This window comes from Crocodylus siamensis, chromosome 15 (assembly GCF_052110815.1).
Source record: "Crocodylus siamensis isolate JL-2025a chromosome 15, ASM5211081v1, whole genome shotgun sequence".
Taxonomy (NCBI): Eukaryota; Metazoa; Chordata; order Crocodylia; family Crocodylidae; genus Crocodylus; species Crocodylus siamensis.
Genome location: NC_143409.1, coordinates 11,977,364 through 12,003,448, shown reverse-complemented (window position 1 = coordinate 12,003,448; position 26,085 = coordinate 11,977,364). Strand labels below are relative to the sequence as shown.

General features: G+C 45.4%; 1 protein-coding gene across 1 annotated transcript in view; it reads left to right on the top strand.

The window, feature by feature from the left end:
- The window catches only part of SLCO3A1 (solute carrier organic anion transporter family member 3A1), a 207,803-nt gene that overhangs the window by 33,632 nt on the left and 148,086 nt on the right, over nt 1-26,085 (top strand). The window contains exon 2 of the mRNA XM_090028581.1: nt 202-667. Coding sequence (XP_089884707.1) covers nt 202-667 — 466 coding nt within the window. The remainder of the gene's footprint in view (nt 1-201; nt 668-26,085) is intronic.

The window sequence follows — 26,085 nt, the reverse complement described above, 5'->3', positions numbered from 1 at the left end:
TTTATGCCACGTGGCTATTAGTAGTGCAGTGGCTTGGTCCAAACTCCAGTGAAATAAATAAAAGGTCTTCTAACTTCTTCCTTTGGAGGAGGCCCTTAGGTGTGACCAATTGTGAGTAAGGGTGGTAGGATGTGCCCCTGGAGTATACAGACCTTAATTCTGTTTAAGTAATTGCCTCTGGTTTTCTCCCTCTTTTTGCAGGTGAGTGTTTTGACCACCTTGGAGCGACGATTCAACCTTCAGAGTGCCGATGTGGGCGTGATCGCCAGCAGCTTTGAGATTGGGAACCTGGCCCTCATTCTCTTTGTGAGCTACTTTGGAGCCCGGGGACACAGGCCACGGTTGATAGGGTGCGGAGGGATCGTCATGGCCCTGGGTGCCCTCCTGTCTGCACTGCCTGAGTTTCTGACCCACCAGTACGAATATGAATCTGGGGAAATACGGTGGGGGGCTGAAGGGAGGGATGTGTGTGCTGCCAACGGGTCCACCAGCAACGAGGGACCAGACCCGGATCTTATCTGCAGGAATAGGACTGCCACCAACATGATGTACTTGCTTCTCATTGGAGCACAGGTCCTCCTAGGCATTGGTGCTACTCCTGTACAGCCTCTAGGAGTTTCCTACATCGATGACCATGTGAGACGGAAAGATTCCTCCCTATACATAGGTAAGACTTTTTGAATTTTCCTACTGAATGCAGTCGAGATGCCCCTGCTTACTGCACCTTTCCCTGCTTGGTTTATGTGATGCCAATAAAAAGAAAATGTATGACTTCTTCTCAGTACTCCCGTGTCTGAAGGGAACTTGACTTTGGTCTACGGAGAAACACTGAAACGAGCAATGCCCCTCTAGGATACCATAGCAGGGAAATGCAGAGTTCTTTGTAGTAGCGATCACTGGGAAATATTGGTGATTTGTCATGGGATTGATGCCATAATGAGGCAGTAGACGATCAAGAAGATGTTTCCTTTAAGCCCTCCCTCCCCCATCCCCTTAAGTTCTGATGGGATTGGTCACTGGTGGATGGGATTCCCTTGTAGACATCTGAGTGGCTTATCAGATATTAAAGCTTCTATACTTTTTATCAAATATTAAAGCTTCTATAATGTCTGCATCCCCCTGCCACCATATTTGTCAAAATGTGCAGTGATTACGCATTAGAGGGACTGGACGGGGTGCATAGTTCTTTAAGTTTCAGTCATTTTCTAAATAAGGCGTTCTAGACTATAGAACAGATGTTTCCACTCCATACGTTGTGGAAAGACCCCAGAAAATGTGTTGCCAATAAGGGAACAGTGTGGGGAATCTGGGGAAAAATCTATTTTAATATACAATAAGGTGCCAAACCCTTGATACTGCTGCGACCATACTGTAAAATAACTCTGTCATCTCTGGCAGCCAGGTGTGGCATTAGTCCGACTGCACTGCGCGAGGTGGTTGTGATGTGGCATGTGGCCAGACTTCCGTTGTCAAAATACCATGTCCGTAGGGTAGAGAGCTCAAGTGACATTTAGCAGCTGAAGTTGTCCTCTGAAAAATTCTTGGCAGCTTTCTGGGCATCAGTTGTCTACATCTAGCCCATATCTGGAAGACCTGTCACTAGCTATCCACCAATTCTATTGGCCCCAGTTCAGCAGGACACTTACACGTGCACTCCTGTGTCCGCCTGCCCATATGTTCCCCTTGTGCCTATCTGCATGGTATCTAATGGCTATAACCCTTCACACACCTGCTCTTTCACCCCCTAACCCACTTCGGCAGCCCGTCAGCAAGTCACTTTGTTGCTAGGTCATTTCTGGTCCAGTTCCCAAACGCTACTAAACGCAGCTGGCTTCAGCGACCTTTCACAGAACCCTGGGCAGCTATGATTGTCGTTTCTACGTGTCTCGATGTTTCCCATAATATCCAATGCATTAAAATGGCAAAGAACCTTGTTGTCCAGATAGATCCGACTTTGTAGCTCTCTCTCCTAGATGCATTCCTCTTGCCCCGCTTAAGATGGTTCTGGCATATGCTTGCTTGTCGCATTCATCCCTCTGCTTGATTGTATAATCGTTGGATATCAGCGATTAGCTCTGCATGCTGGAATTGTATTCACTGAACAACTCGCTTTCATTTTATTCTCTACGTGTTCAGGGCAGCTCCATTGTAGAGAGAGCGAGCGAGCGAGCTGGCAACACATCAGCATGTGTAAAACATAGAATAGCCAATGTCCCCGAGGTAAATATGAGACTAAACTTCCCCGAACAATTTCTCCAGTGCCATAAGCCATGAGCTTGAATTAAGCTTAATGATGATTTTCAGGGTCAGCTGTCATAAACAAGCACCTTGAAAGATTAGCAACTTGTTTCAGTGAGAAGGGTGGGAACATAGAAGGTATGTTCTTCCTCCCGCCATAGGTCTGCGATTGGAAAGGAGCGTGAGGAGGAGGAGGGAAAGATGTCAGAAAGCATTTTGGGGGACATAAAGCTTGTTACACTAAAATAGTCTGTTAACTGGAGCTAGGAAAATACTGCCAGAAGAATTTTCACTTTCATTTGACTGAATTTTCTTGTGATTGCATTTGGACATAAACTCCTATGCATTTGGGGGTTTAGAAGCAGGAGAAAAGTAAGTGTTTGTTCGCTGTTTTTTTTTTTACCAGCATGAAGATCTACGTAAACCAAATGTTGAAGTTCTAGGAATAGGTTATTCATGCCAGCTGTGTGCGCGCTCATCAAATCAGGAACAGCCATAAAAAAGGGTAGTATTTCAGCAACACATTACAGCTTGATTTTTTTTTCAAAGTCTGTGTTTTGAACACACACATCATATGGATTGGCTCAGTTAAAAAAAAAAAAAAAAAAGCCCAAGAAACAAGAATAAGCACAAAAATCATTCTTGGAAAAATTGGAGTGCTAAATAAAGTTGTGGCTCTCCCCTCTGGTTTGTCACTAGTTGAAAGAAGGTTACATTCTTTTAGATTAAAATAACAGCTATGAATTATTTGCTCTGGTTGGAGTTTGACTCTTAATGTTCTCATCAGTGTGATTTCAGTGACCTTAACAGAAGGCTCCTTCCAGCTCTCGGCAAAGCTATTTTAAGTGGCACGGCTGCTTCATTCTCTGCTGTGTTTTATAGAAGGAAAACCCGTTCGGTGTATATTGTCACTGTGCAGCCTTCGTACCAGGCTTCCTCTCTCTTATAATAGAATATTCACACAGTAGGAGCTGCTCTGTATGTATGCAGGACAAAAGATTTCTTGGGTAATTTCTATCATTTACAATCGGTAGTAAAGCTAGTAGAGATTGTTCCTCCAGGACAGAAACTAATTAATAGCTCTAGTAATTGTCTGGGCAAGTTTTTTGTTATTAGACTGCTGCAAAGAAATGATTAGATGGTCAAATATGACACAGCTTGGTCTTATGACTAACTGCAAGAGTATGTATTGTGCGTGCAGACTATGATATAGCTGGGGAAGGCTCATTTAATTGACTTGCGGGTATTGAGGGAATATTGCATATCCGTGATTTAATCGGTAAAGATAAGACATGCCTCAAGAATCCTAAAATGTTGAACTCAGGTACAGACACTTTTATCCCGTTCCAGTAGCACAAGGGTGAGGCTTTAGAGGAAGAAACTTTACAAGGTGTCTAATGTCACCTACTGGGGAAGGAAATCAGAAGTTGGACGAATCCATCCTTAAAATGCATGCACACATGCATGTATCTATATAGCATATAGTAAATTATTATGAAATTGGCTTGACTGATTGTGGAAAAATACATTTCTAGTTCTGAAGTCGGCAGGGTTACACCCGCAATTCGTTTCCCAAGGAATGATAAACACAGAGGAATTGCTGGGCCATCCGTTTTTGGTTTAATGCCACTGAAATCCGTGGTGATACAATCGAGGATTAATCCAGTTGGTAACATCTTAGTTTTAAATCCTGGAAAGCCTTTTGCATCCGTGTATCTGTGTAGTCTTTGAGATGCCTTATCATAGCTAAAACATAATCCTTTTCTAAACAGAGATGCCCCAGACTCAGTTGAGTATGGTAACTTAATACAAATGTAGTCATGCTATTTTGCACGCGTATGTTGTGCATAATATGAATACTTTGCCAGTTCCCTTACCACAGCACTTGAAAAAGCTCTGCACACCTATTCGATCAGCGGGATGACCGCGTGCTGTAGCTGCCATGGGCGTGGCCCCCGCTTCAACGCCTCTGCCTGATCCTAATGCTGGATCCGTGGGGGCAGATCCGTGCACCTGTATTTCTCCCCATGGACCTGAGGGCAGTTCCATGCAAGTACTGAAGCCTGTGTGGGTGTCTCCAGTTGTACAAATAAAGGTCCAGTTTCATATATCCGAGTGTGATAGTCGCAGGTACTTGCTTCCCCTGAAGCATGTGGTCGCTCAGAGAGGCCCATGCTAGATCAGAAAGGTGGATATTCAGTTCCAAGGATGTGAAGAGCTGGAAGGTTAAAGGAGAATTATCTATGTGGCATGGGCTTGCTGCCATGTTGTTTTTCACATATTTGGGGACCGCAGCGGCGCTCCTTGATTTTCGGTACCTGCAATATATTGCTCCAAACCGCAAACGGATTCTGTTGCTCTAGTAACCAGCTCTAGGAAAACGAGGAGGAGGAACTTTGTGGTAACCGGAGGAAGATTGAATGGGACACACACACACGAAGACACATTTGTCCCTTACAACGGGTATCGAAAGAATAGGAAAGAAATTCTTCCATTTCAGCAGCTGAGAATTAATTTAGCACAAAGGTCATGACAATAGCAGCTTCCAAAGAGGAGGTGGAAAAAAAAATCTGTTACATCATTAACACTGAGAAAATCATTTGATTAATTGGTTTGCTTATTTATTCCCCCCCCCCAATAAAACTAGGATGCTTATTTACATTTCTTAAAATTTTACTCACATTATGTTTTATGTCTTTAAAATAAATGTGTTTCACTTCTAAAGATTACAAACCGGGCAACACATTGCAAACAGTTTAAGTGTTTTACCCATATGTTTATGCATATTCATCATAAAGAAGCAATTTGGAACTAGGAGTCCCCCCACCATGTGGGACCACACATGGCTAATTATTTCTGCAGCTTCATTGACGCTGTTGCTTCCGTCATTAATTTCTGGGGGGGTTTCTACCTTAATGGTACCATAAGTATTGCGATATACTTGCCACACAATTTCTTCCCATTTCTGCTAATAGGTGTTATTGGGGGAGGGAGAAAGTGTGAGATTGGTTCTATTGAAGTCTATAGGGACTTGGTTGTTAAGTGATTTCTTGGCTCTCATATGAGGCACGTGATGCAGTAGGAGGATGAGGGGAGGAACATATCTACTTAAGTCCCTGTTGAAAATACCAAACATAACTTGCTGGCTTTTGAATGAGCTGGAGCACAGAGGTCCTGAGTGCTTGTGATTATTAAAGCCCCTTGTTCTGCAGAGATTCACATGCTTGTTTGTATGCTCTGCTGAAAGGGCAGGTTACATGAATATGTAGGCAGCTTCCTTACGTTTCTTCTACTCCTGTGGTGAATTAAATTATTTTCCGTCCCTTGCTGCCTGCAATCCTTGGGTAAGGCTGCTGTAAAACGCTGCTGCATTTCATTCAAGATAGTGCTGCCTTGCAGTGGTCAGTGACTTGACCCTTGTAGAGCGAGTGCATGATTTGGCATAATCAAGGATGAAGATCATGCAGATCGTCAGTACTGTTTTATTTACTGTACATTTATGGAAACGAGAAGGGACACTGCCAGATTGCAGTAACTCCCACGCATGCCCGGCAACGTTACATTGGGTCCTGAATGAGTTTAGAAATGCCTTTAATCTTAACAGAGCCCCCGTGTTTGTCCCTTTCCATCAGTTCGGGATTCCTGTGGCTTTACATCGTCCCCTGCTTCACAAGAATAGATCCCGTTAGGAAGCAGGAAGCAGATTACTTAAATGATTCAGGGTGTGTCTGAGTCCAGGAGGAGGGGAAGATGGGAGGGAACCAGCACTCCTAGCATGCTGCAGGATAGTTCAGGGCCAGGGAGTATGCCAAAGGGGTTAGTTAAGGGAAGTAGGCGAGCTTCTGTAACGCTGCAAGGACGGAGCAGAGAACAAGGGAAAGAAGAAGATAGCAGGGATCCTTGCTGGCTAGGTCTGGTCAGACCTTCACATGAACAACAGGTTTCTGGCCTTGTATTTTGTCCTCCACACCCTGAAGGCGATTCTCCCTCGGTGTCCCTGCACCACGTGCGGTGTATTTGTTTCGGCACAAGGCAAAATGTTTCCCCTATGAGGTGAGAACTCTTGCTGGGCAAGGTCTCCTATCCACTGTGCACCAGTTTAAATATCTAGGCCAGGTTAATGGCAGGGTGAATTGGGCCCTTCACTTGAAATCCTGCAATCATAGGGCCTTTGCACATGAACAAGAAACGCAGACCAGCAAGTTAAAAAGGGGTAGGGACTCCGATGCAGTAACTCCCATCTGCTTCTCTTCAGGAACTTGTTCAAGTGCCTGCTCTGAGCCCAGGGTAAGTGAAAGTCGCTCAGGGCTAAGCTGCCATGGTTTAGCTTTTACTTGCCCTGGGATAAGATCAAGGACACACAAATGGGTATTCTGGAGCAGCTGAGGCATAGCAAATCCCTGCCTTTTTTCAAGGTGTTGCGGTTTGTTTCTCCAGACCCTGTGTTTTCTTACCCCATGCGAATGAAACTCTGTGCTTTTAAATCCAGAGAAGTGCTGGAACTCAGCTCGGCTATGCTCTCGTTTGTTTTGTACGTGCCCACATGAGTGCTGATGTGCAGCACAAGGAAGGAAAAAACCCTACCATAGCCTGACTCCTGCAGTCTCCAGGGATAAATATGTCCATCTGAAAAATCAGTTAAGTTAGTTTGTGTCGGTCAAAATGACAGCAACCATCGTGCTTTGGAGAAGCAGAAGCACTTCCTCCGTTGAAGAGAATTAAACTTGAGGGTCTGTAACTATAGCGATGGGTTAATAGCCCGTTATAAGTACGAGGTGCTGAATGCGTAAGGACATCAGAGTTTTTATGTTCTTGCCGCTGCTGCTTTATATTACAACACGCAAAATGTTGACACGCAAATTTTTATTTTCGGGCTCGCTTTAGCAAGCTAAGCAATTACTGTGAATCTCAAAACCACACATCGCGCGTGTACAACATAATAGGGCTAGTCAGAAATTTTCCATTAAAAGGCTTTTCATTGGAAAATTGGGTTTTTGATTAAATGTATACTTTTATGAATGTATCTGCATTCCCTAGAAACGTTGCCTTTGAGGGGCAGAGGGGGAGGCAGTCAGAAAATACCTGAAAACAAACAAAAATTGTTTAAGTTTGTTGGTTTTTTAACTCTGTCATCTTTATTAACAATTGGACTTGAAAGGGGATGGGACATAAAATCAGTAGGTCCTTTTGGGTCAGAATTTCAAAGCAGCTCAACACGCCAATCAGTTCTGTATTATCGTCTGAATTTGTCTCCTAGCATGATGAGCTCTTGGTAGAGATCTGGCCATGAGGTTTTCAGTATTTGCTGCTGGACATAGTGAGCAATTCTGAAAACTTGTGTGTAAAAATGTGGTTGAATGTAAACTCTTAAGCTCAATCGGATCCCGTCTTTCTGTAATGCACTTTTCAAAGCACAGGGCCTCGTTAAAGCTTGAGATGACAGGGGCTTGAGGGCCCTTGAACACATGCAGGAAGCATTGCCATTCATTCTGTAGCAGTGTTCCTCCTAGCATCTGCAAAACCTCTTTTTAAATCTGTGGGTTTTCCTTGTGTGCACATTTGGTGAAATTCCCCGGAACAGCCTTGTATTTTTAGTAACTTCTTGTTGTTGTCACCAAATAACTTTGAAGGGAATTGAATTTTTTTCTCACTTTGTCTTGTCCCTGTCCTTGCATTTTTGCTTCCTTTCCCTGCCATGTACATTTGGACCTTCACTATTTTCATAGATTCATTGATATTAGAGTTGGAAGGGACCTCAGTAGGTCATTGAGTCTGCCCCCCTGCCCTGGGCAGGAAAGAGCACTGGGGTCAAATGACCGCAGCCAGGTGCATGTCCTGTCTCCTCTTAAACACACCCAAGGTAGGGGAGAGCACCACCTCCCTTGGACGCCCATTCCAGATTCTGGCCACCCTTACTGTGAAGCAGTTCTTCTTAACGTTCAACCTAAATCACTCTCCATCAATTTGTGGCCATTGTTTCTAGTTACTTCAGGGGGTGCCCTAGTAAATAGAGCATCTCCTATTCCCTGCTGCCCTCCCCTGATGAATTTATAGGCAGCCACAAGATCACCCCTCAGACTTCTCTTGCAAAGGCTGAAGAGATCTAGGTCCCTCAGTCTCTCCTCGTAGGGCCTTGCCTGCAGGCCTCTGACCGTAAGAGTGGCCTTCTCTGAACCTTGTCAAGAGTCTCCACATCCCTCTTGAAGTGCGGTGCCCAAAACTGGATGCAGCACTCCAGCTAACCTGACTGGCCTGACCATCATGCATCTGCTAATGCATGATCAAGTGTGGTTAGTTTTGTTGATCGCTTCATCACATTGACAACTCATGTTCATCTTGGAGTCAACTGGAGGTCGCCCCCCAGCCTGTAAGTGTGTTTGTGGTTCTTTTTGCCCAGGTTGCAGCACTTTGCACTTGTCTTTGTTGAATTGCATCCTATTTTGTTCCGCCCATTTTTCAACCTGTCCAGATCCACCTGGATCTGTTCCCTACCCTCTGGTGTTGTTAGCTTTGCTCCATAACTTGGTATCATCTGTGAACTTGGACAGGGTGCTCTCCACGGCCTCGTCCAAGTCACTGATGAAGACATTGAATAGCACCGGTCCAAGGACCAACCCTTGGGGGACTCCACTGCACACTGTTTTATTAAAAATGATTCAGTTTTTTAGAATGATTGGCCTCCTGAGGTCCCTTCCAGCCCTAGATTTCTGTGATTCTCTCACCATGTTATTTCCCTCTTCATATTCTTCCACTGGGACCTGTTGCTGTTGCATAGAATTTCAGCTCTTGTGACCCCCTGGAAAGCTCGGCGAGGCTCTGCTTCTCCCTGTTTAAACATCTTGCTTGCAAAATCCTCCCGCTGCTCCTCATCCCTTCCATCATAATGTTTCCCACCCCTTTGCCCATTGCCTTGTTGATTTTCCACACCATTGCATTCTATCTTTGGCCCCTTACGCATAGTTACCATTCCCATGGCCTCATCTTCAAGGCCTTTGCCTTCACTACGTTGAAGTCCTCTCCAAGACCCACTTCCATTATGCTGTCTCCAATGAAACTCCTTGGTTTGTCTGAATGAACTGCATTTGCTGTTTCTTCCCTTTCCTCTCTGCCCACATCTCCTGATACTGAGAACTGTCAGGGTGGGGACCAGCCCTTTTGTTTGACTCTGTAAGGCACCCAGCATGCTTTGAATTACTACCAGAAATAAAATAAGTATAAGTTCGCTTAGAACCAAAGGGTTGGATGGGTCCTCAGGATTATCTAGTTCACTGGGAGCCAACCCTTTGGCAGGCGTGCATCAAATTAGTCTTCCTGCCCTATCTGTCACTGTACTGCCTGTCCTCTCCCCAGCCTGCCACATGCTACACACAGAGGCTGTCTGTGCCACTGGTTGGCCACCCCGATTGAGTCCAAGCCCATGCACAAATGTTGGATGTGCTGTTTCTATACTGTCCCAGACAAATACCTCTCATGAGAGAAAGCACTGCATTCTCTCCAAGCACATGCAGTTTTAAAGGCATGCAGTATTTTTACCTGGTGCTGCCAAACCTATTGTAATAATTTCACAGGCATTCGATAAACTCCTTTTCCTGCAGATGATTGGCGAGAACCTTTTTCTTTCTGCTATATACTTTGAGCGGCATATCGCCAAGGAGGGAGAAGCCAGACTTTAAAAAGTGAGGCATTCCCAGCTTGATTGCAGTGCCACCTATTCATTATTAAAAGGTGTCTTTATATTAGATTCATTTCTAGTTTGTCTTTCCCCTGCAGACTGACTCTGATAAGATTAAATTGCATGGTTTTGTACAGAGATCTCAGTATTAGCCACATTGCCATGGCCCACTGATCCGTTGATAGTAGCTTTTTGAAATAAGTTATGCCGCTTTGGAGAGCTCGCTGGTGTTCATTTGCTGTACTTCAGCAGGACTGGTTAGGTTACACATGTCCCTTTGTACAGCATGATACCAGCGGTAATATCCTGGAAAATTAAATGGACACATAAACAAGCATGTAGGCTGTTTTATAGCAGTAACAATAATCAATTAATGGAAATAACCTTACACATGGCAAGCAGGAGAATTGTGAATGGAGGAGGCTAAATGGATGTATTTATTCAATTATATAAAAAGTAAACCAAGCCATAACTGCTATGGGCTCCATTATTTTACAACAATTGCTCTCATTCCCTTTGCCTTCTGCTAATAGCTTTTCACTGTTATAAGCTGAATAAACAAAGCTAGGGTCCAGATCGCCACAATTCATTTCATGCTGGTACAAAGAGCATTCTGTATGTACATATCTTTGCAGATTATAGTGTCCTGAGGCTAACTGCACCTGCCTTTTGAGGTTGTCATGCATATGTTTTGAGTATACAGTATATTTAAAACAGTTGTGAGTGTGGGGAGCCTCATGAGAGACTTCATCCCCTGCCTGCTTCCCCTGGGGGGTGTTCCTGAGAGAGTGAGCTGCTCCACAGTTCAGCAGGTATACTGAGGACAATATGTACCATGCATAACTTGTAGTCATTAGGTTCCTAAGGATAATGCATTCGTTTTTCCTATTGAGGGACTTGGTGCTGAGTTCTCCCCGCCAAGGACTGACTGCTCTGTTGTCTGCCAAGTAGGTACAATGCAAGCAGCAGCAGTGGGTCTCCTTTGTTGTTATCTTCAGTAGTAAAGCAGGAGTTAATCTGCTTTCTGCCCTTGGCCTGTCTCTTGGGACCACGACGGAGGCTGAGAACTTTACACTCATTTCATCTAAGTGGCCTCCAGATGAAGCCTCAGAGACCTGTTGTACTCCAGTGCTACAGAGGTGTATGTGCTAGTCAGATGGGCCTTGCAGTTGGAGGAAAGTTCATTCAGTGAAATCTGCAGCTTTCCATTGCCGCCTCCTAGCACCTGCTGAAGGGAGCATGGCTTTATCAGGCATGTGTTAGCAGCTGGATCTCTCTGATTTATGCTGGGGGCTGCTTTCATCCTAGGATCTAGGCCAGCATAAGTGAGCCCTACAGACATCCTTTGCCTCCTGTCTCCAGGGCTTCACGCTGTGTTGTGCTCTCATAGCAGGCACAGCACAAATCTGCCCCTTAGTCACCATGAACTAGGGTTCTGGAGGTAAAAGTCTCCTGAGCCTGATATCAAGCCCCTGAGCCATCCAGTCCCCTGAGCAGCAGCCACAAACAAAGAATATGGCGTGGAAGATATTTTAAGACTTGTCAGCAAAGATTATCCCACTCGTCCTAAGCCAGACGAGCACACGAGGGCTTTCAAGAAGCTCTGTGCCCTTGTGACCTTGAGACGAGGAATGAGCAGTGAACTGAATGACAGGGGAAGTTGCGTTAAAAGCTAGTAATTGCCTTGACCCTTGCAAACAAGTTCCTGCTTTATTATATATCCTGACACTCGCACGCATTGTCAAAGCTGGTTTCCTAGCACTAGTGAGGACTTAACAAAACGTGCATTAATGATAGACTCTTGAGAGCTGTGGTAATCCCCGCAGACTCTCTAAGCCTGAGCTGCCACTTCTCTCGGCTGCGCTGCCGTATGAGCGCCAAGCATTCAGTGGGGACCAAAATGTACATTGCGTCACCCAGACAGCCTGGCTTCTGCCTCCTTCCTATCTGTTATCTGCAGGGCAGGCGTAAGAGCATTTGGAGCTCGCTGGTAGCAAGCGTCTTTAGTTCATTGTCCGCTGCCTCCTGCGCAGTCCCTGTGCTTGTGCATGGCAAGGGTTGGCTGGCACTTTTTTTCACAGAGCACTGGTGCTCTCTGGGCTTCATTTCAGGATCCTGTGATGCTCTTAAGAGAATCCAATCTGCTTGCTCTTGTGGGAAGGTGACAACTGTCTTTCCTTTCCTTGAAGGCATGGAGGTCCCCAGAGTTCCTGATCTTCGGCCCACGGGGCACACATATCTGATGCGTGCCATGCATGTGAAAGCTGAATAACCTTCTGCAGCTGTTTTCTTTTTTCTTTCTTTTTTTTTTTTGTTATGCATCAAGTGGTGTCATGGGATAAACAGAAATGTCAGGTGGCATTCTGTTAGTGCATGGGGTGGCAGCACTTAACTACATTAAGCTAAATCTTTATTATGACTGCCTTGTTGAACCGCAGTTTTTTGGTATAGGCCATTCTTCAGCAGAGCAGCTGTATCACAGCACAGCTCCTTTAGGAAATCATGAATGGGGGAGAGGAAGAAAGAGAGTGCTTAGAGTAGAAACTTTTGGGCGGGGTTAAGGCATGATGACAGATCTAATGACAAAGCTAATTTTCCCTCGGCCTCTTAAATCTGTGAGTGTAATTGGCTTCAGGTGCCCATATTGCAGGCGAAGCAACGTGATGGGTTCAGTGCCTGCATTCAAAGAACTTTCTTGGTGATTAAGGATGTTAACACTAGAGGAGTGGACAGGGCAGGAGCCAAAGGTGTTAAAAGGCTTGTTAGAACATCTGGCATCCCTTTCATGAAGCTGAGGGGTCAACCTGTTACACAGCTGCCTGTTGAGACACCAGCACGATCCCATTAATGACAAATGTATGGTTGCTCTAGGTGGGGCCAGAGAAGGGAAGGGCTAGCTAATCCAGCATGGCTCTATTGTTTGGGAGAAAGGACAGCTGTGTTTGGAAAGTAGATGCCACAGCCAGGGGTGTAGATAATACTGCTTGGTTGCTATATTGCACTCTCTGGTTCTGTTACTAGCCAATTAGTAGAGGCTGAAAAACAGGAGAGCTTTGGTGACTGCGTGTGGGCCTCAACTGACGGGAGGAGCATATGGATGTTTTGAGATGCGCTCGGACCGCACACGTGGCAGACCTTTTGGTGGGAGATAGGCTATGCTGAGGTTGATGCCATCAGAAGCCTGCATACGCTCTCCAACAAGTCTAACCCATTATAGCAGCAAGGCCTATCCTGTATAGTCACAGCGAGGTGTTTTGCTGCTGGCTGACTAGTGATTTAGTACCTTTCAGAGCTACCTAATATTCCAAATCAGACCTGTTAAGGCAGAGAGAATGTTCTGTGTGCTCCTTCCAAAACATTAACAATAAAAAATAAGGCAAGACGTCTAAAAGCTTAGCAAAAATGAGAAATTCACTCTGGCGAAGCATTTAATAGCTCAGACTCAAAAACAATGCAGGGGAAGAGACAAAAACTTGGGTCCCTTTTGTAAACTTAAGAATTATCTAATTCCCCTTGGAGTCCTTCAGTCAGACTTGGATGCTCTGAGTTCTTGCCTGCTTTCCAGCTGGGGGCAGGAAAAAACAGAACTGCACAGACCAGAGTGAAAAGTAATGGGAGAATGCCGTTTCCATTAGGGGTGTATCACCTTAATTACACCCTGTCTCACCCTGTCTGTGCGGATCAGGTGACTGATTCAGTTTAAAAGTTCAGTTTGGGAAGATCAAACACAGCATGTGTGTGTTACATGGTATCTGGTGTTGTGTGGTCAGACTGTGAACAGGAGGTTGCTCATTTGGGACAGGGATGGAGTGGAAGGAGAGGGATGAGTTTATGGTTCCCACACTGGACTGGGATGTAGAAGATCAGGACTGTACTTCCAGCCCTGCTACTGACTTTTTCTATGACCTTGAGCAAGTCATTTGAGACCAGTCTCATCACAGAACAGCTCCAGATCTAGCTCTTTCAGTTTTAACTCCCTCTGTTTTGTCAGTGGCCCATTTCTTATTGCCAAGGCATCAGTAGGGTGCTGACAGATGTACAGCTCCCTGCTGTAACTCATGGCACTTTACAGGAAGTGCCATGAGTTAGAGCGACCCTCTCCCCCGCCCCCCCCGGCCTCAACAGATGTTCTTTTTTGGCTTTGTGGGCTTGGGAGATTGCACTCCACTTTGAAACCAGCTGTATATCTGCAGCCTCTCCCCTAGCCTTGCCTCCTCCCAGATCCAATGCTGTCTTCAGGAGAGGGAAAGGGAAGTGAGGGAGCTTGGTTTGGGGTTTGCCCCGCCTGCGGTGGAGGGATGTGTGGATGGGAGCCCCTCCAAGATTGGGGGGGGGGCTCCAATCCACCTGTGGCCCCCCCCCTCCGCTCTGCTTTGGAGCGCCTTCATCTGATCCCTTAAGTAATGAGGGTTCATTTGTCATGCGGTCAGGCACTTTTAAAGTGGTCTGTAGCTGTGCGCTTCTGTTGGGGTGCAGCTGCAGAGCGTTTTAGGGGGCCGATCATGTGGCAAGTCATCACTTCTGTCAGCACCTGTAGTTCCACTACCACTTAGGCCAAGGCTTTGCTTACTACACTAAACCCCCGGGGACTTGTACTGGGGTTTTGTCTTAGTAAGAACATCAATATTTGGCCCTTTATTGATCATCTGAGATTTGAAAATGTAAATAGCTTTGAGATTTGAGAAGCAGTAGTGGGCAGAGCCAGAGGCAGACTCCATTACAATAGCTGCCTCTCCAAATTTCCTGTTGACTGAACCAAGCTATGTAAGCTGAATCCTGCTCATGTTAAGGGTAATGTCTGCTCTAACATAGCATGATCCAGCTGGCAGAGGAAATTCAAATAGACCATTCCCTAGATAGTTCAGTATGAAGGGAGTAGCCTCTCCCCCTCCATTTCACTTTTTCACTGTGGTTTTTCTATGCAGTTGACTTGAACTTTGGACAGAAAACTGCTCCCAGCTCTGTTGTGTGTACGGGAAGGGGATGCCACTGATTAGAGTTTAAAAGAAATAACATTTAAAAAAAACCCAACAAGGCAACTTTGCTGTGGCGAATGTTATTTGTAATTGCTGCACATACCAATTACCCCACAATCAAAGACCACCTGTATCTTGTTAGCAATCAGCTAATGACATATGGACCTCTTAATTCAATCAGACTGATCATCAAAAGAATAATATACTAACCGGAGTAAGCCTGAGAGCTTTCTGTCTTTGGAGCCCTAATGAGAGGCTGATGCACTACAGGGACTGATGTGGGAGGGGGCAAGTGGGGAAGTGAATTACCTTCTGTCAGGGGGAAATTAGTGGGAATGTTTGCTTTCTAGTTAACTCTTTACTGACAAAGCCCAGGCCGGCCATTGTGCCCAGCTGGCTTATAGCTCAGAAATGCAGCTCTGCTTGCCATGACATAATGCAGCATAGTAAATGAAAAGGGTTGGGGCAGCGGGGTTGTTTTGTTTTCTTCTTTTTTTTTCTCCTTTTGTCTCTGCTCTTTTGGGTGACTTACAATTCAGTCCCCATAGTGTAACTATAAAGATGCTTTACTGCTTCCTTCTTTATGAGGACATATCAATGTTCGCTGTCAAAGCATGCTGCTTCAGTATTCCTGGTGGTAAGTAAGCATGCTGTTTCCTAGCATGCCAGCCTGAAAGGTAGGGCTGTAGATATCTGGTTTAGTATAATTTACAGGAATGCTACTTTTCTTCAGTAATTGAGTCTGCAGCCAGATCATTGCAAGCAAGCCTGTGTGGTTAGATGAGACGGTTTGATACTTGTAAGTGATTTCATTAGTGATATGAGATAGGTTGCTCTTTCTTCCCAGTGGTATTTGGATAGGTTACTATTTCTCCTTGACCCCATCACTTAAAGGTTTGATCTGAAGACAGTGTGGCAAGAGGGAAAGAACAGCACCAACTTCCCAGCACTGCCTTGTGCTTAAGTAGTGTTTCCTTAGGGGTTTGCATGCTGTGTCGTTCCAGAGGCAGAGCCCGACCCCCGAATATTAGTTTAGATGTTGTCCAGGGTCCCTTGGAATAACAAGTGGTTCATGGTTTTATGAAGTGAAAGTCATTGAATGGGGTCACTGCAGAGGCCTGTGAGAGGCTGCTGGCTGGGAAGCTTTGCTTTGTTGTAGTGTTATCAAGGGGGGAAAACTTTGGAGGTAGTAACTGAGCGCTTGCTTCTGATCTTGCTGTCCTTGAACCTACCCTGGCTCCCATCTCTCCACACTATTCTGGGTACCTAATCCCCCCACACAAGGCACTGGACCTTCCCTCAACCTGTCTTCATTTTACTCCCAGGTACCTAGTTCTCTCCTGGGCATCAAACCCTCCTGGTTGACCCCAGGCACCAGACCTTTTCTGGTCCCACCATCTCTCTTCGCCTGCACCCATCCTGGTCCTTTCTTTACCATACTCCTCAGGCTTGTCTTGCTCCTAGGTCCCTGGCCCTGTTCCTGGGCCTGTTAGGATCTCATCTTCCCCTTTATCCCTCCCAAACCTCCAGATGTTACCAGTCTCCAGGGTATTAGCCTGCCCACCCAGCTCAGGCCCTGGACTTGGATCAGTAGTTTCACCATTTTTTCCCCTGCAAATGGGCATAGGAGCTGGATGGGGTGCATGGAGCTGGCTGTCTCGCTGCCCAGCTTTAACCCCGTATGTGACTGCCAGCGGCGGAAGCTGCTTGCCTGGGCAGACATACGGGGGTCCAAGTGGTGGGTTCGTGCCACGATCCAGCAGCCAACCCTTTCCAGCCTGGTAGTGTGCTGTGTCCTGGTCTTTGGGAACCTCTGGGCTATATAGTGCCAGTGCAGCCCACATGTGGCTCCCGGTTGTCTCCTGCCACACCTGCAGCATGCCTGCTCTTAAAGTAGCAGAAGCACCAGGCCTCCTGCCACAGGTGTCAGGAGTCTAAAAAAGGTGGCGAATTACTGCTCTGTAAGTTCATTGGCTCAGCATCTTTTTCTCTTTTCTTCCCCTTGCTAGCCCCAATCCTCACAGACGCCAGGCCCCATGCTAGCAGTGCTCAAGCCTAGGGAACTAAAGAACGTGCGCCAGGTCTGGGTTTCAGCAAGCAAGCTAAACACACAGTAGATCTGAATGAAGTCCAAGTCTGTACTGTCTGATGGACTGAGATTCTGTCCTTGGTGTTATCTATTTCACTGCATGGCCCAGATTAGGTTGCCTTTAACTTCTGCATTTCAGTGCTATTTAATGCCAATATTAAGGTAACCTTTCGGTAGCTTTTGTCCTTACCTTTAAAAGGAAAGAGAGTACCTATCATACCATTCTCTCAGCGTGACCTCAGATCACCCGTCCATATGTGTGTTTTTTGAGGAAAAAATAAAGTTTTTGAGCTGTTCGTTGCCAGTGAATTGGTAAGATGCCCTGTCTCAGACAGTGGGAACTGGATGTTACATTTAAAAAGTATCACTAAAAAAAATGAACGTGTGCTTTGTTTTTCCTATTACAGTTCAAACCTGCATGTTACTTGATCCCACATTTTGGAGTTCAAGTTTTGGGAAACTGGCTGTTCCCCCAAATATGCAGAGAGAAAGACCTTGAAATGCTATTGCCCTTGCAGAATTCCACAGGAAGGTCAGATCACCAAGGAAAGGACCCATATACCCTAAAAATACTAAAGTAAAAACTGCCCTGAAAAGTATTCTTATTTGGCTGGGGGGGGGACGGGATGTTATTATCTTCATGAAAATACTTACAAGCACAAAAGTGAAGAATGTTTAATAAAGGCTTTTAGTTCTGTTTGTCTTGACACAGAAATTAAAAGAAACTCTTAAACTGCAGTAAAAAGATTGAGTCAGTGAGGTCACTGGCGAGCACCTTGAGTTAGCTGGACTGATGCCGAGGAGAGGGGAAAGGGGGAAGAACATGCCAGTGAACGAGACATGGGAGAGAGCGTTTAGCAATTAGTTGAAGTGGAAATAAAGGTTAGTCAAGCCAGGGTGAAGGCAAAAGTATTCACTGACTGGGGAAGAGTGCTTGTGCCTGATAAATGGATAGTAAAGTGAAGGTTATCTTTAACTATAGAGGGCTGAGTGGAGGGGACATGGGCCTCCACAATGTTAGCTCATGTTAATCTTGTCCTTACCGAGTCTATGGGGACTGTCTAATCATCAGCGTACATCAAGCCCTCGGAAGCCTACAGACTAGTACTCACTCAGATGAGATCTCCAAAGTGAATTACTCCCACATTTCACTGTATTCCAAAATCTGAGTCAGCAGGTGAGATTTGATACCAAGTCTTCACATCAACTAGTGTGGCTTTTAGTAACCTTGTAAGGGGTAAGTGAATTCCAGGTCTGGAGAAATGGGAGAGGAGGCAGAAGAGGAGAAGGGAAGATACAAAATATGATAAAGCAGGCCAGTGCAGTTCATTGAAACTTGAGGGGCCTGTTTTGGACTCAACCTACCTGGCATTGGGAGGATTTTGCAGGCAGTCAAGGATGGGGTATTTCCTTGGAAGTTAAGGATCCAGAAATTCTGTAGAAATGTGGAGAATGGCTAAAGTTAGATCAGGAATACGGTTTTTGCAAAGGCCAAGGTGCATGACGCACTCTGGGGATGAACATAGTTACAGATCAGTGAGATGTGGAAGACAAAGAAAAGTTCAAGAGGAGTGATTTCTGGTTCAGGAGCCAAGATTACAGTGTAAGCTAAGCAGGAAGATAGCAGAGTTCATGGGACGTTTAACTCAGTGGAAGTTCAGTTACATGCACCAGGACTTTCTTCTGAGAAGAGTCTGGATTATTAAAATTTAAAAAAAAGACTTCTGGAAGTGACTGTGTACTTTTCAAAGGCAGCAGACCTGCTTGCCTTCATCCAGGACAGCACGGCCCCATGCAAACGCTCTCATTTTTATCGAAAAAGGAGCCTGTTGCATAGATACAGTGTACATTTTGTTGATGAAAGGAAAGAGCACTAGGCTTCTTGTTTCCAAAGAGATCTCAGTGTTTATAAATGATCTTGATAATTGCCTCAAGCCCATTATTATTTGTCTCCTGCCTGCACTACACAGGCATTGGACAAAGATGCTGACAACTGTGCACTGAATAACAGATAAGTAGCAAGATCCAGTCACTGTGAAGCTGCTGTGGACCTCCAGAGGTTATTGTTTTGCATCCTTGTGGCCATTTTTGTAGAGGGAATTTTTGAAGACAGTGAAGGTGGAGGGGGAAGGAAATAAGTTTGCCTTCTAAATGAATTTATGGCCCATATGACCGTTTTATTCTTTGGGAAGCCTCCAGCTGTGCAGCTAGACGTGGTTTATTCCTAAGTGATTGTGAAAGTTGTATGAACCTGCTTGCTGGAATTTGGGAGACTGAGAAGGAAAAGTAAATTTACCATTGCCATATTTCACTGACCCAAGAAAAATGCTGCTTTTTATTCTGGGACTGTAGGCATTTTTAATGGACTTTGAGAACTTGAATAAATAACCTGCCAGAGCCTCATCAAAACATGCTTAGATCTGAATTGAGGTTCTGAGGAGGATAAAACTAACAGGGCTTTTCTTTTTATAGACAGTATGAGACTTACCTGCTACTTAGTAGATTAGTCTGAGCTTTGATGTGTTCCCCAAACCTCAAGTGGATAGAAACCTCCAGTGTGGATTTTTACGGGAACATGTAAGCAGCATCATGTTCTTCCTTAGTACAGGAGTTTGAATCAGCTGTAGGTTGATATATGTAACTGTTAATACTCAGGCTTGACTGGAGGGCTATAGATGAAACTAGATGGACTCTACTTGTACATCTACTGAGCTATCAGTTTTATGGAACATAAGTCAATGTCTCCTAGAGATTGGTTCAAATTTGAAGAATGTACCTTGTTCCCTTCGAACTAAGTGCCACAAATTTTTACTACTTCCATAGATTGACCAGAAACAGAATCTACAAATATAGCTGAAATCTCTATGGAATCTCAAATTTGAATAAAATGTTGTCCACTGGACTCATCTTTTAATGTGCATCTCTTCTGTCCCACCTGCCCTGTTGCAGGCCCTCCTCTATGTTGTTAGTCACTGTACTGATTCTCTGTCCCCTATACCAGTAGTTACGATGTCTTTTAGAGGAGAAAGCCATCTCAAAAGTGTAAAGAATGAAGTGCTCTTAGGTTAGGTATAGACGGTCAAAAAGCCCAAGGCTGAATTGATTCAGTCTTTGCAAATTAATGTAAGATGCAGAGATTAAACTGAGAAGCAACTGGACAGACATTTACTTTTAATTCAGGAATTGCAGCCACATGCCTGCAGTTGCTCAGGCCAAAATCCAGGGGGCACTAGAGCACGGCTCTCTAGCATGTAGCTGACATGGGCTGTATGTTCACTTCCTCTTCCTGTTGCTCTCGAGGTCTCTCAGATTTGCAGTCCACAATCAAAGCAGCAGGACTCTGCAAGGTTGCTGATCACTGCCTCTTCCTGCTTCCAGGTGCCTCTGGGATTTGTAGTCTACAGTTGTTGCAGCCACTCTGTACATGGGGGAAGCAGGGTTAAACCCCACCCCCCTGCCTGCCCTGGCCCCAGACACCACCTGGGGTTTGCCTCGCGGAGGGGGCAGTTCCTCCCTCAGCCCCTTCTCCCCTCCCCACAACCCTTCTCTGCTGGAGCAGAAAGCACAGCCTGGCCCAGGGCTGAAAAGTATGCTAGGATGTTGGGGGGCTGTGATTTGTCTTGAACCTGGAAGGGGTCTGGGACAGAAGTTTCATAAACTTTTTTGACCCAAGTCAGTTAAGTCTGGTACTACATTCAACCAGGTTTATCTCAGACTGATTCCGGCCATTTTGAAACTGGTTTATGTGCCGTTCTGTTTAAACCAGTTTCTGATGACTTCAACTGGTTTATGTGTAATTTCTGCGTCTTGCCATAGTGACATGTCTTGGTCCCAAACCCCTCTTTCTCAACACAGTAACAGTAACAGTTTCATAAGGATATGGTACAAGTTGTTCATTCCCATTCATTTTGACTCTGAAGATCTAAAATCGGAGAAATTGATGTACTTCCAAAATTTCTGAGCTTCTGTTCTTCCTCCTCCTGAATACAGCTGGTTGAGAAATTCTTGTTGAAATGATGCTTTTTTTTTCCTATTGGAAAATGCCATTTTAATAAAACTGGATTTTTTCCAAAAATCACACTGAGCTCAACAAAATTTCTTTCTGGAAAAGAAAAATTACTGGATAAAGCCCTTTAGAAAATGTCAAACTATTTCATTTCATTTTGGGAAAGAAAAATTTGTTTTGCGTTTCACAGTGAGTTTTTCTTTTTATCATTTGCTTTTCATATCAAAAACAAATGAAAGCGGCCAAAATCAAAATGGAAGATTTTGAATGCTTTGAGTCACCTGATATGTGCTTTCCCACAAGAATTAACACTTCACAAAAAAAGACCAAAGAAAAGAAGTGGCTGTCATCCCTTGTTTATCTCGTCTGTGATGAAAGGATAACTTTCAAAACCTTAACTTTTTTATGGATTGAAAATTTAATTTCCTGACCAGTGCTACCTCCAGACTTTATTATGCAGTGTGGCTTTTTGCTGTTACTTCCCCTCCATGGTACTATTGAACTTTGGAGAGGCAATCTTGTGAGTTCCTTTCATTCACTATAATCACAGAATTAATGCAAAGTTAACTGAGTGGTACAGTGCAATTGGGCCCACTAGAGTACTGTGTTAAGGTTGGTGTTGGAAGGCATGTACGAAGCAATGAAAAGAAGGGGTGGGAAACATAACAGATGCCTGTGGAGCTGTGACTATTTTGCAGCTATGGGCTTGACCATAAGAAAATGGAAACTAGTGATTTTGCTCTAAGGACCTTGACTTTCCTATAAGCTTGCATATGACTTTGTTCATTGCAAGGCTCATTGGAGCATCTAGTGTTTGCAAGGATATGACCATTGGAGCAGCATCCTCATTTGTTAGTGCTTAGATGATTCATCACTCCTCCTGCCAGCTCCTATTTTGCGGGCTATTATGTGGCACAGAGTCCTTGGCAAGCGGATGGCTGGCATATTTATGACCGCGCGGAGGGCTGTAAAAGCTGTGAAGCAGGCAGTGAAAATTCTCTTTCCGCAATAGCAAGGACTCGCTGTGATTGCTCCCCTTTCCCATGAGATACCTTCTGATGGGAGATGACCTGCCAGCAAGTAAATAAACCTAGGTTTGTCTTTGAATTGCCCAATAGACAGCTGTGGAATAAGCTAAAGATCTGGATTGAGTCAGTCTGTTTATAGGATAAGCAATGGAGATGGTTTTCAGCCCTCAAGCTGAGCAGATAGGCAGTCATCACAGCTGGGGTGATGCCAGTTCGTTCAGGTGCTAATATAATGGATCGTCACAGCTTGGGATATGAATGCTCAGTAGAGGCAGGGCTAGCTCCCACCGTGTTACTTTGTGTAACCTCAATACTAGGCACATTTGTTGCACCTCCCCTCTAGAAGTCACGTTGAACTTTATGCTTCTTAAAGCACTAGGTCCCATGGTGGAGCTGTGGGGTAGGGCAGGAAGTACCATTAGCTCATAGATGGGGACTTGGGGAGCAGTTAATGGCCTGGTTTTCTTCAAAGTGTAAGCTATGCCTTGATTCTCCACGTGCCTGAGCTTAGCTCAGCTGGAGTGACGTGTGAGGGGAACCTGTCTGAAACTGGTTGAGGTTCCCTAGTACAGGACTGCTTGATCTGAGAAGAAATTAGGAGTGACTTGGGGATGCTTCTATCCTCAATATGCTCTTTTCTTCCCTTTAATGCGAGCAGTGTCTGGTGCAGGAGACAGTTCCAGCTCGCTGCTCTTGGAGGGCTTGCCTTGTACTGGGGGAGCTGAGATCTCCATCAAGTGCACTTGTATAGTTTAAAACCACCTGGACCAATTTACTGAGAGTACAACAGTCTGTAGTCTGGAAAACTTGGCCCTAATTCAGACTGATTTGAACAGACTCCACTGGAGGCATGTGGCATCTGGTAGGATTGGGTTTTCAGAGATTGACCAAAGGTCGCACAGCAGAGACAGGAACCATAAACTCCATCTTCTGTCCCCTACCACTCACCCCCCACTCTCTCCCCGACCGAGGGACATAACCGTACTTCCACCCTGTGCACTGTATTCTCTAGTCCTTGCATTAACGATTGCAGTACAAGTACAGCTGAAGAGGAAAAGGGGTGAAGGACATGCGTGATCACCCTCTTTCCATCGTAGTAAATGGATGTCTTCCCAGGATCATAAATGACAGCAGCTGCACAGCCCTGCAGAGGAAGAAGGACCCTCCTGATCTGCAGAGGTCCCAGCAAAAATAATCTAGAGGGATGTCCCATATCTCCCCGCCATGTATTGGAGTGATGGCCCCTGCAGCTGAGCATCTGCCGCTCCATGTCTACCCTGGGCATCACAGGCATTGCTGGGCTGCAGCCCAAGCCATTCCAGGTCTGCCGTGCCCCAGCCGGGGCATTTAGGATCCATCCCAGTGTTAGCTAGCTTCTGCTGGCGGTCGTTGTGGTTGGAACAGTAGAAAATTTGAGGGTAAGCACAGTTTCTGTCCCGACACCATTCAGTCTACCCCAAGCAAACAGTAGACTTCAAGCACAGACTGTGCTGGATTACAGACGGATAACAGGTAAATCCTAGGCAGTTCAGATTGCTTAATCACGCTCCTCTGCCTATAGTGGATTAACTTAATTAACATAAGCCCCTTTCAGAGAGGGAACCTGTTGTTTGTCTGGCCTGTCTCTCCTCTTGGGCAGTGTTGTGTACACACCTGCCATGCTATAAAAACCTTGTCAACAATCAAATCCTACTTACGGTCTCTAGAGACTGCTGGCGTCTAAGCAAAATCTCTTTTTAGAGGGAAGTGGTTTGCTCTTTCCTTCAGGGGGAAAGCTTAATTCTTAGGTAAGCAGGAAGGACTTTTAATTACTTTATTCAGGGGTTCAGGTATACAGCAATGGTGGCCGCTTACAAAGCGAAAACACAAACAACTCACTACCAAACCAAACTAACCAGCACATCACACCGTGTCAGACACCTTGGCTGCATTTCACGTCATGTCTTGCATGAGGCAAGCAGGAAGGAAGGCCTGAGGTTAGGTCGCAATGCTGTTTCCCCAGGAAGTTTTCCCCAAAGACGCTCAGCACTTCACACTGTTTGTTGATGGGACTAAATAAAAGCAGCAAAGACCTCAGACGTGCCTTATGATCCCTGGTATTGGGATGGTGCAGGCCCTGGAGAGCGCAGAAGTCCTGGAGCCTTCTCCGTGTGTGTATGGGGCTGTACTCCCCCCTGCTTCGTGTTGCATCTGCAACATCCATCCAGTTCTGCTGACCGGAGCACCAGGGAAGTGAGGCGCAGCTTTACCTCCTTTTTGGGGCACCGTAAGTCCTAGGGGGTCATCAGGAGATGGTGAGTCCTCGACCCTGGGCATCACAGGCATTGCTGGGCTGCAGCCCGAGAGGGCAGGCTGAACCCCTCCTCTTGCATCTGCAGAGCAGCTGGCTATGATTTGGTCCTAAGCCTGATGCACTGCCTGCCTCCCCTTTTCACTCCCTGGGTTGCTTTCTAGCTGCTGCAAAAGGACAGCATGAGTTACAGAGCTAGTAGAAAAATACCAATCTTTTGGGACCTTAAAAATAATCACCAAATTTCCTAGGAAAATGTCCTTTTTGACTGGAAAGCTGAAAGAACTTGAAACATTTGGTTTAAAAAAAACCACTGAAAATCAAGGGGTTTTTTTTTTAACTGAAATGTTCAGCTTCTGGATTCTCACTCAAAAAGCAAAGAAATTAATGTTCAGCATAGTTTCCTTCCATCCCCATCCTTTATACTTACCATTCCCACCAGTATCAGCGACTGGTGTGACTCCAGGCTCTACAGATTTTACAGAAATCAAAGACTTTTGGGACCGTCCCCCAGAGAACCAAAATGTTGGTCGCCGTCCTTGAAAACGAGAGTAAAAGTGACTTTTCCTTGTTCACAGTTATAAAGCCTGTCATCTGCCTCGGATTGGAACTGACCACTACGGGGCACCCCACGGGAGAAGACATGTGCTGTTCCTTAATGCAAACTCACTGAAGCCAGTGATTTTTTTTCAGCCTGCCTGGCTCTGGGAACTGGCAGAGCTCCCATGCAGAGGCAGAGCAAGTTGATTTTTTTTTTTTTTTCCATCCTGCTTCACACGCACCCAGAGTGCAAGAAAGCAAGAAGACCTTTTTCTAAAGGGTCATCAGGCTACAGAATGAGCATGTGAACAAAGATTATGTAAAAGACAACGTGAACCTGGCTGTCAGATGCAGCCTCTGCTTTTGCATCTGATTCTGTGAGTGAATTGGATGATCTCCCTGCCTGGTCTGTAGGTTATGTATAGAGCAGGGCACTTCCTCACTGTTTCTTTCTCATTTGCGCCAAGCTGCATAGCGATTGTTGAGACTCTGTTATGTATGCAGCTGTGAAATGTCCCCTAAGGCCATGGTTTCCAAAGGTGGAAGAGGTGAGAAGCAGTTGTACAGGTGGGGCAGATGTGCGGAGTGGGAGGGTGTTTCTCTCTTGGTTGAAAGAAGAACAGCATTTATAATAAGATCACAGGGATTGTTGCTTGCAAGAGAATAAATGCCTTGTCCTGGAGAGTTTCATTACAGTACCAGTGCTTCCAGCGTCCCAGCCCTTGGTATCTGTAATTCGCTCTAAAGAATTGCTGACGTCTGCCCAAATGCCAATATCTTCTCAGCTGTCTAAGCCTTAATATTGTAGCTTAGGCTTAGCCGCTGCCCTCTGCAGTGCTGCCAAACACAAGCTGCTATCCCAGCAACTGGAGAGATCCCAGCCTCTTTCTTTCTCTTCCCCTTCCCTTTGCTCGTAACCGATGATCTGGTGATTGATTTTCTAATTGCTCTGTCACTTTAAACAGGGGCCGTACTTCCTCGAGCAGGAATCATCTGATACCACAAGTACAGCTAGAAAATGAATAGCACTGCCCTCTCTCCTTGTCTGCCTCCTTCTGCTAAGAATGAAAACTAGGCTGTGTTCAAGGGTGGGAAACATGGAGCTTTGCTGGTTTATTCCTTTCCACTCCTCTGCCTTGCTGTCGTTCTGGTTTCACAGCTCCAGTCCCGGCTCGGCCCGTCCTTTAATAAATCCCTCTGTTCCCATCCTGCCTTATTTCTTCCTCTCCTCTTTGTCCCTGTTTTC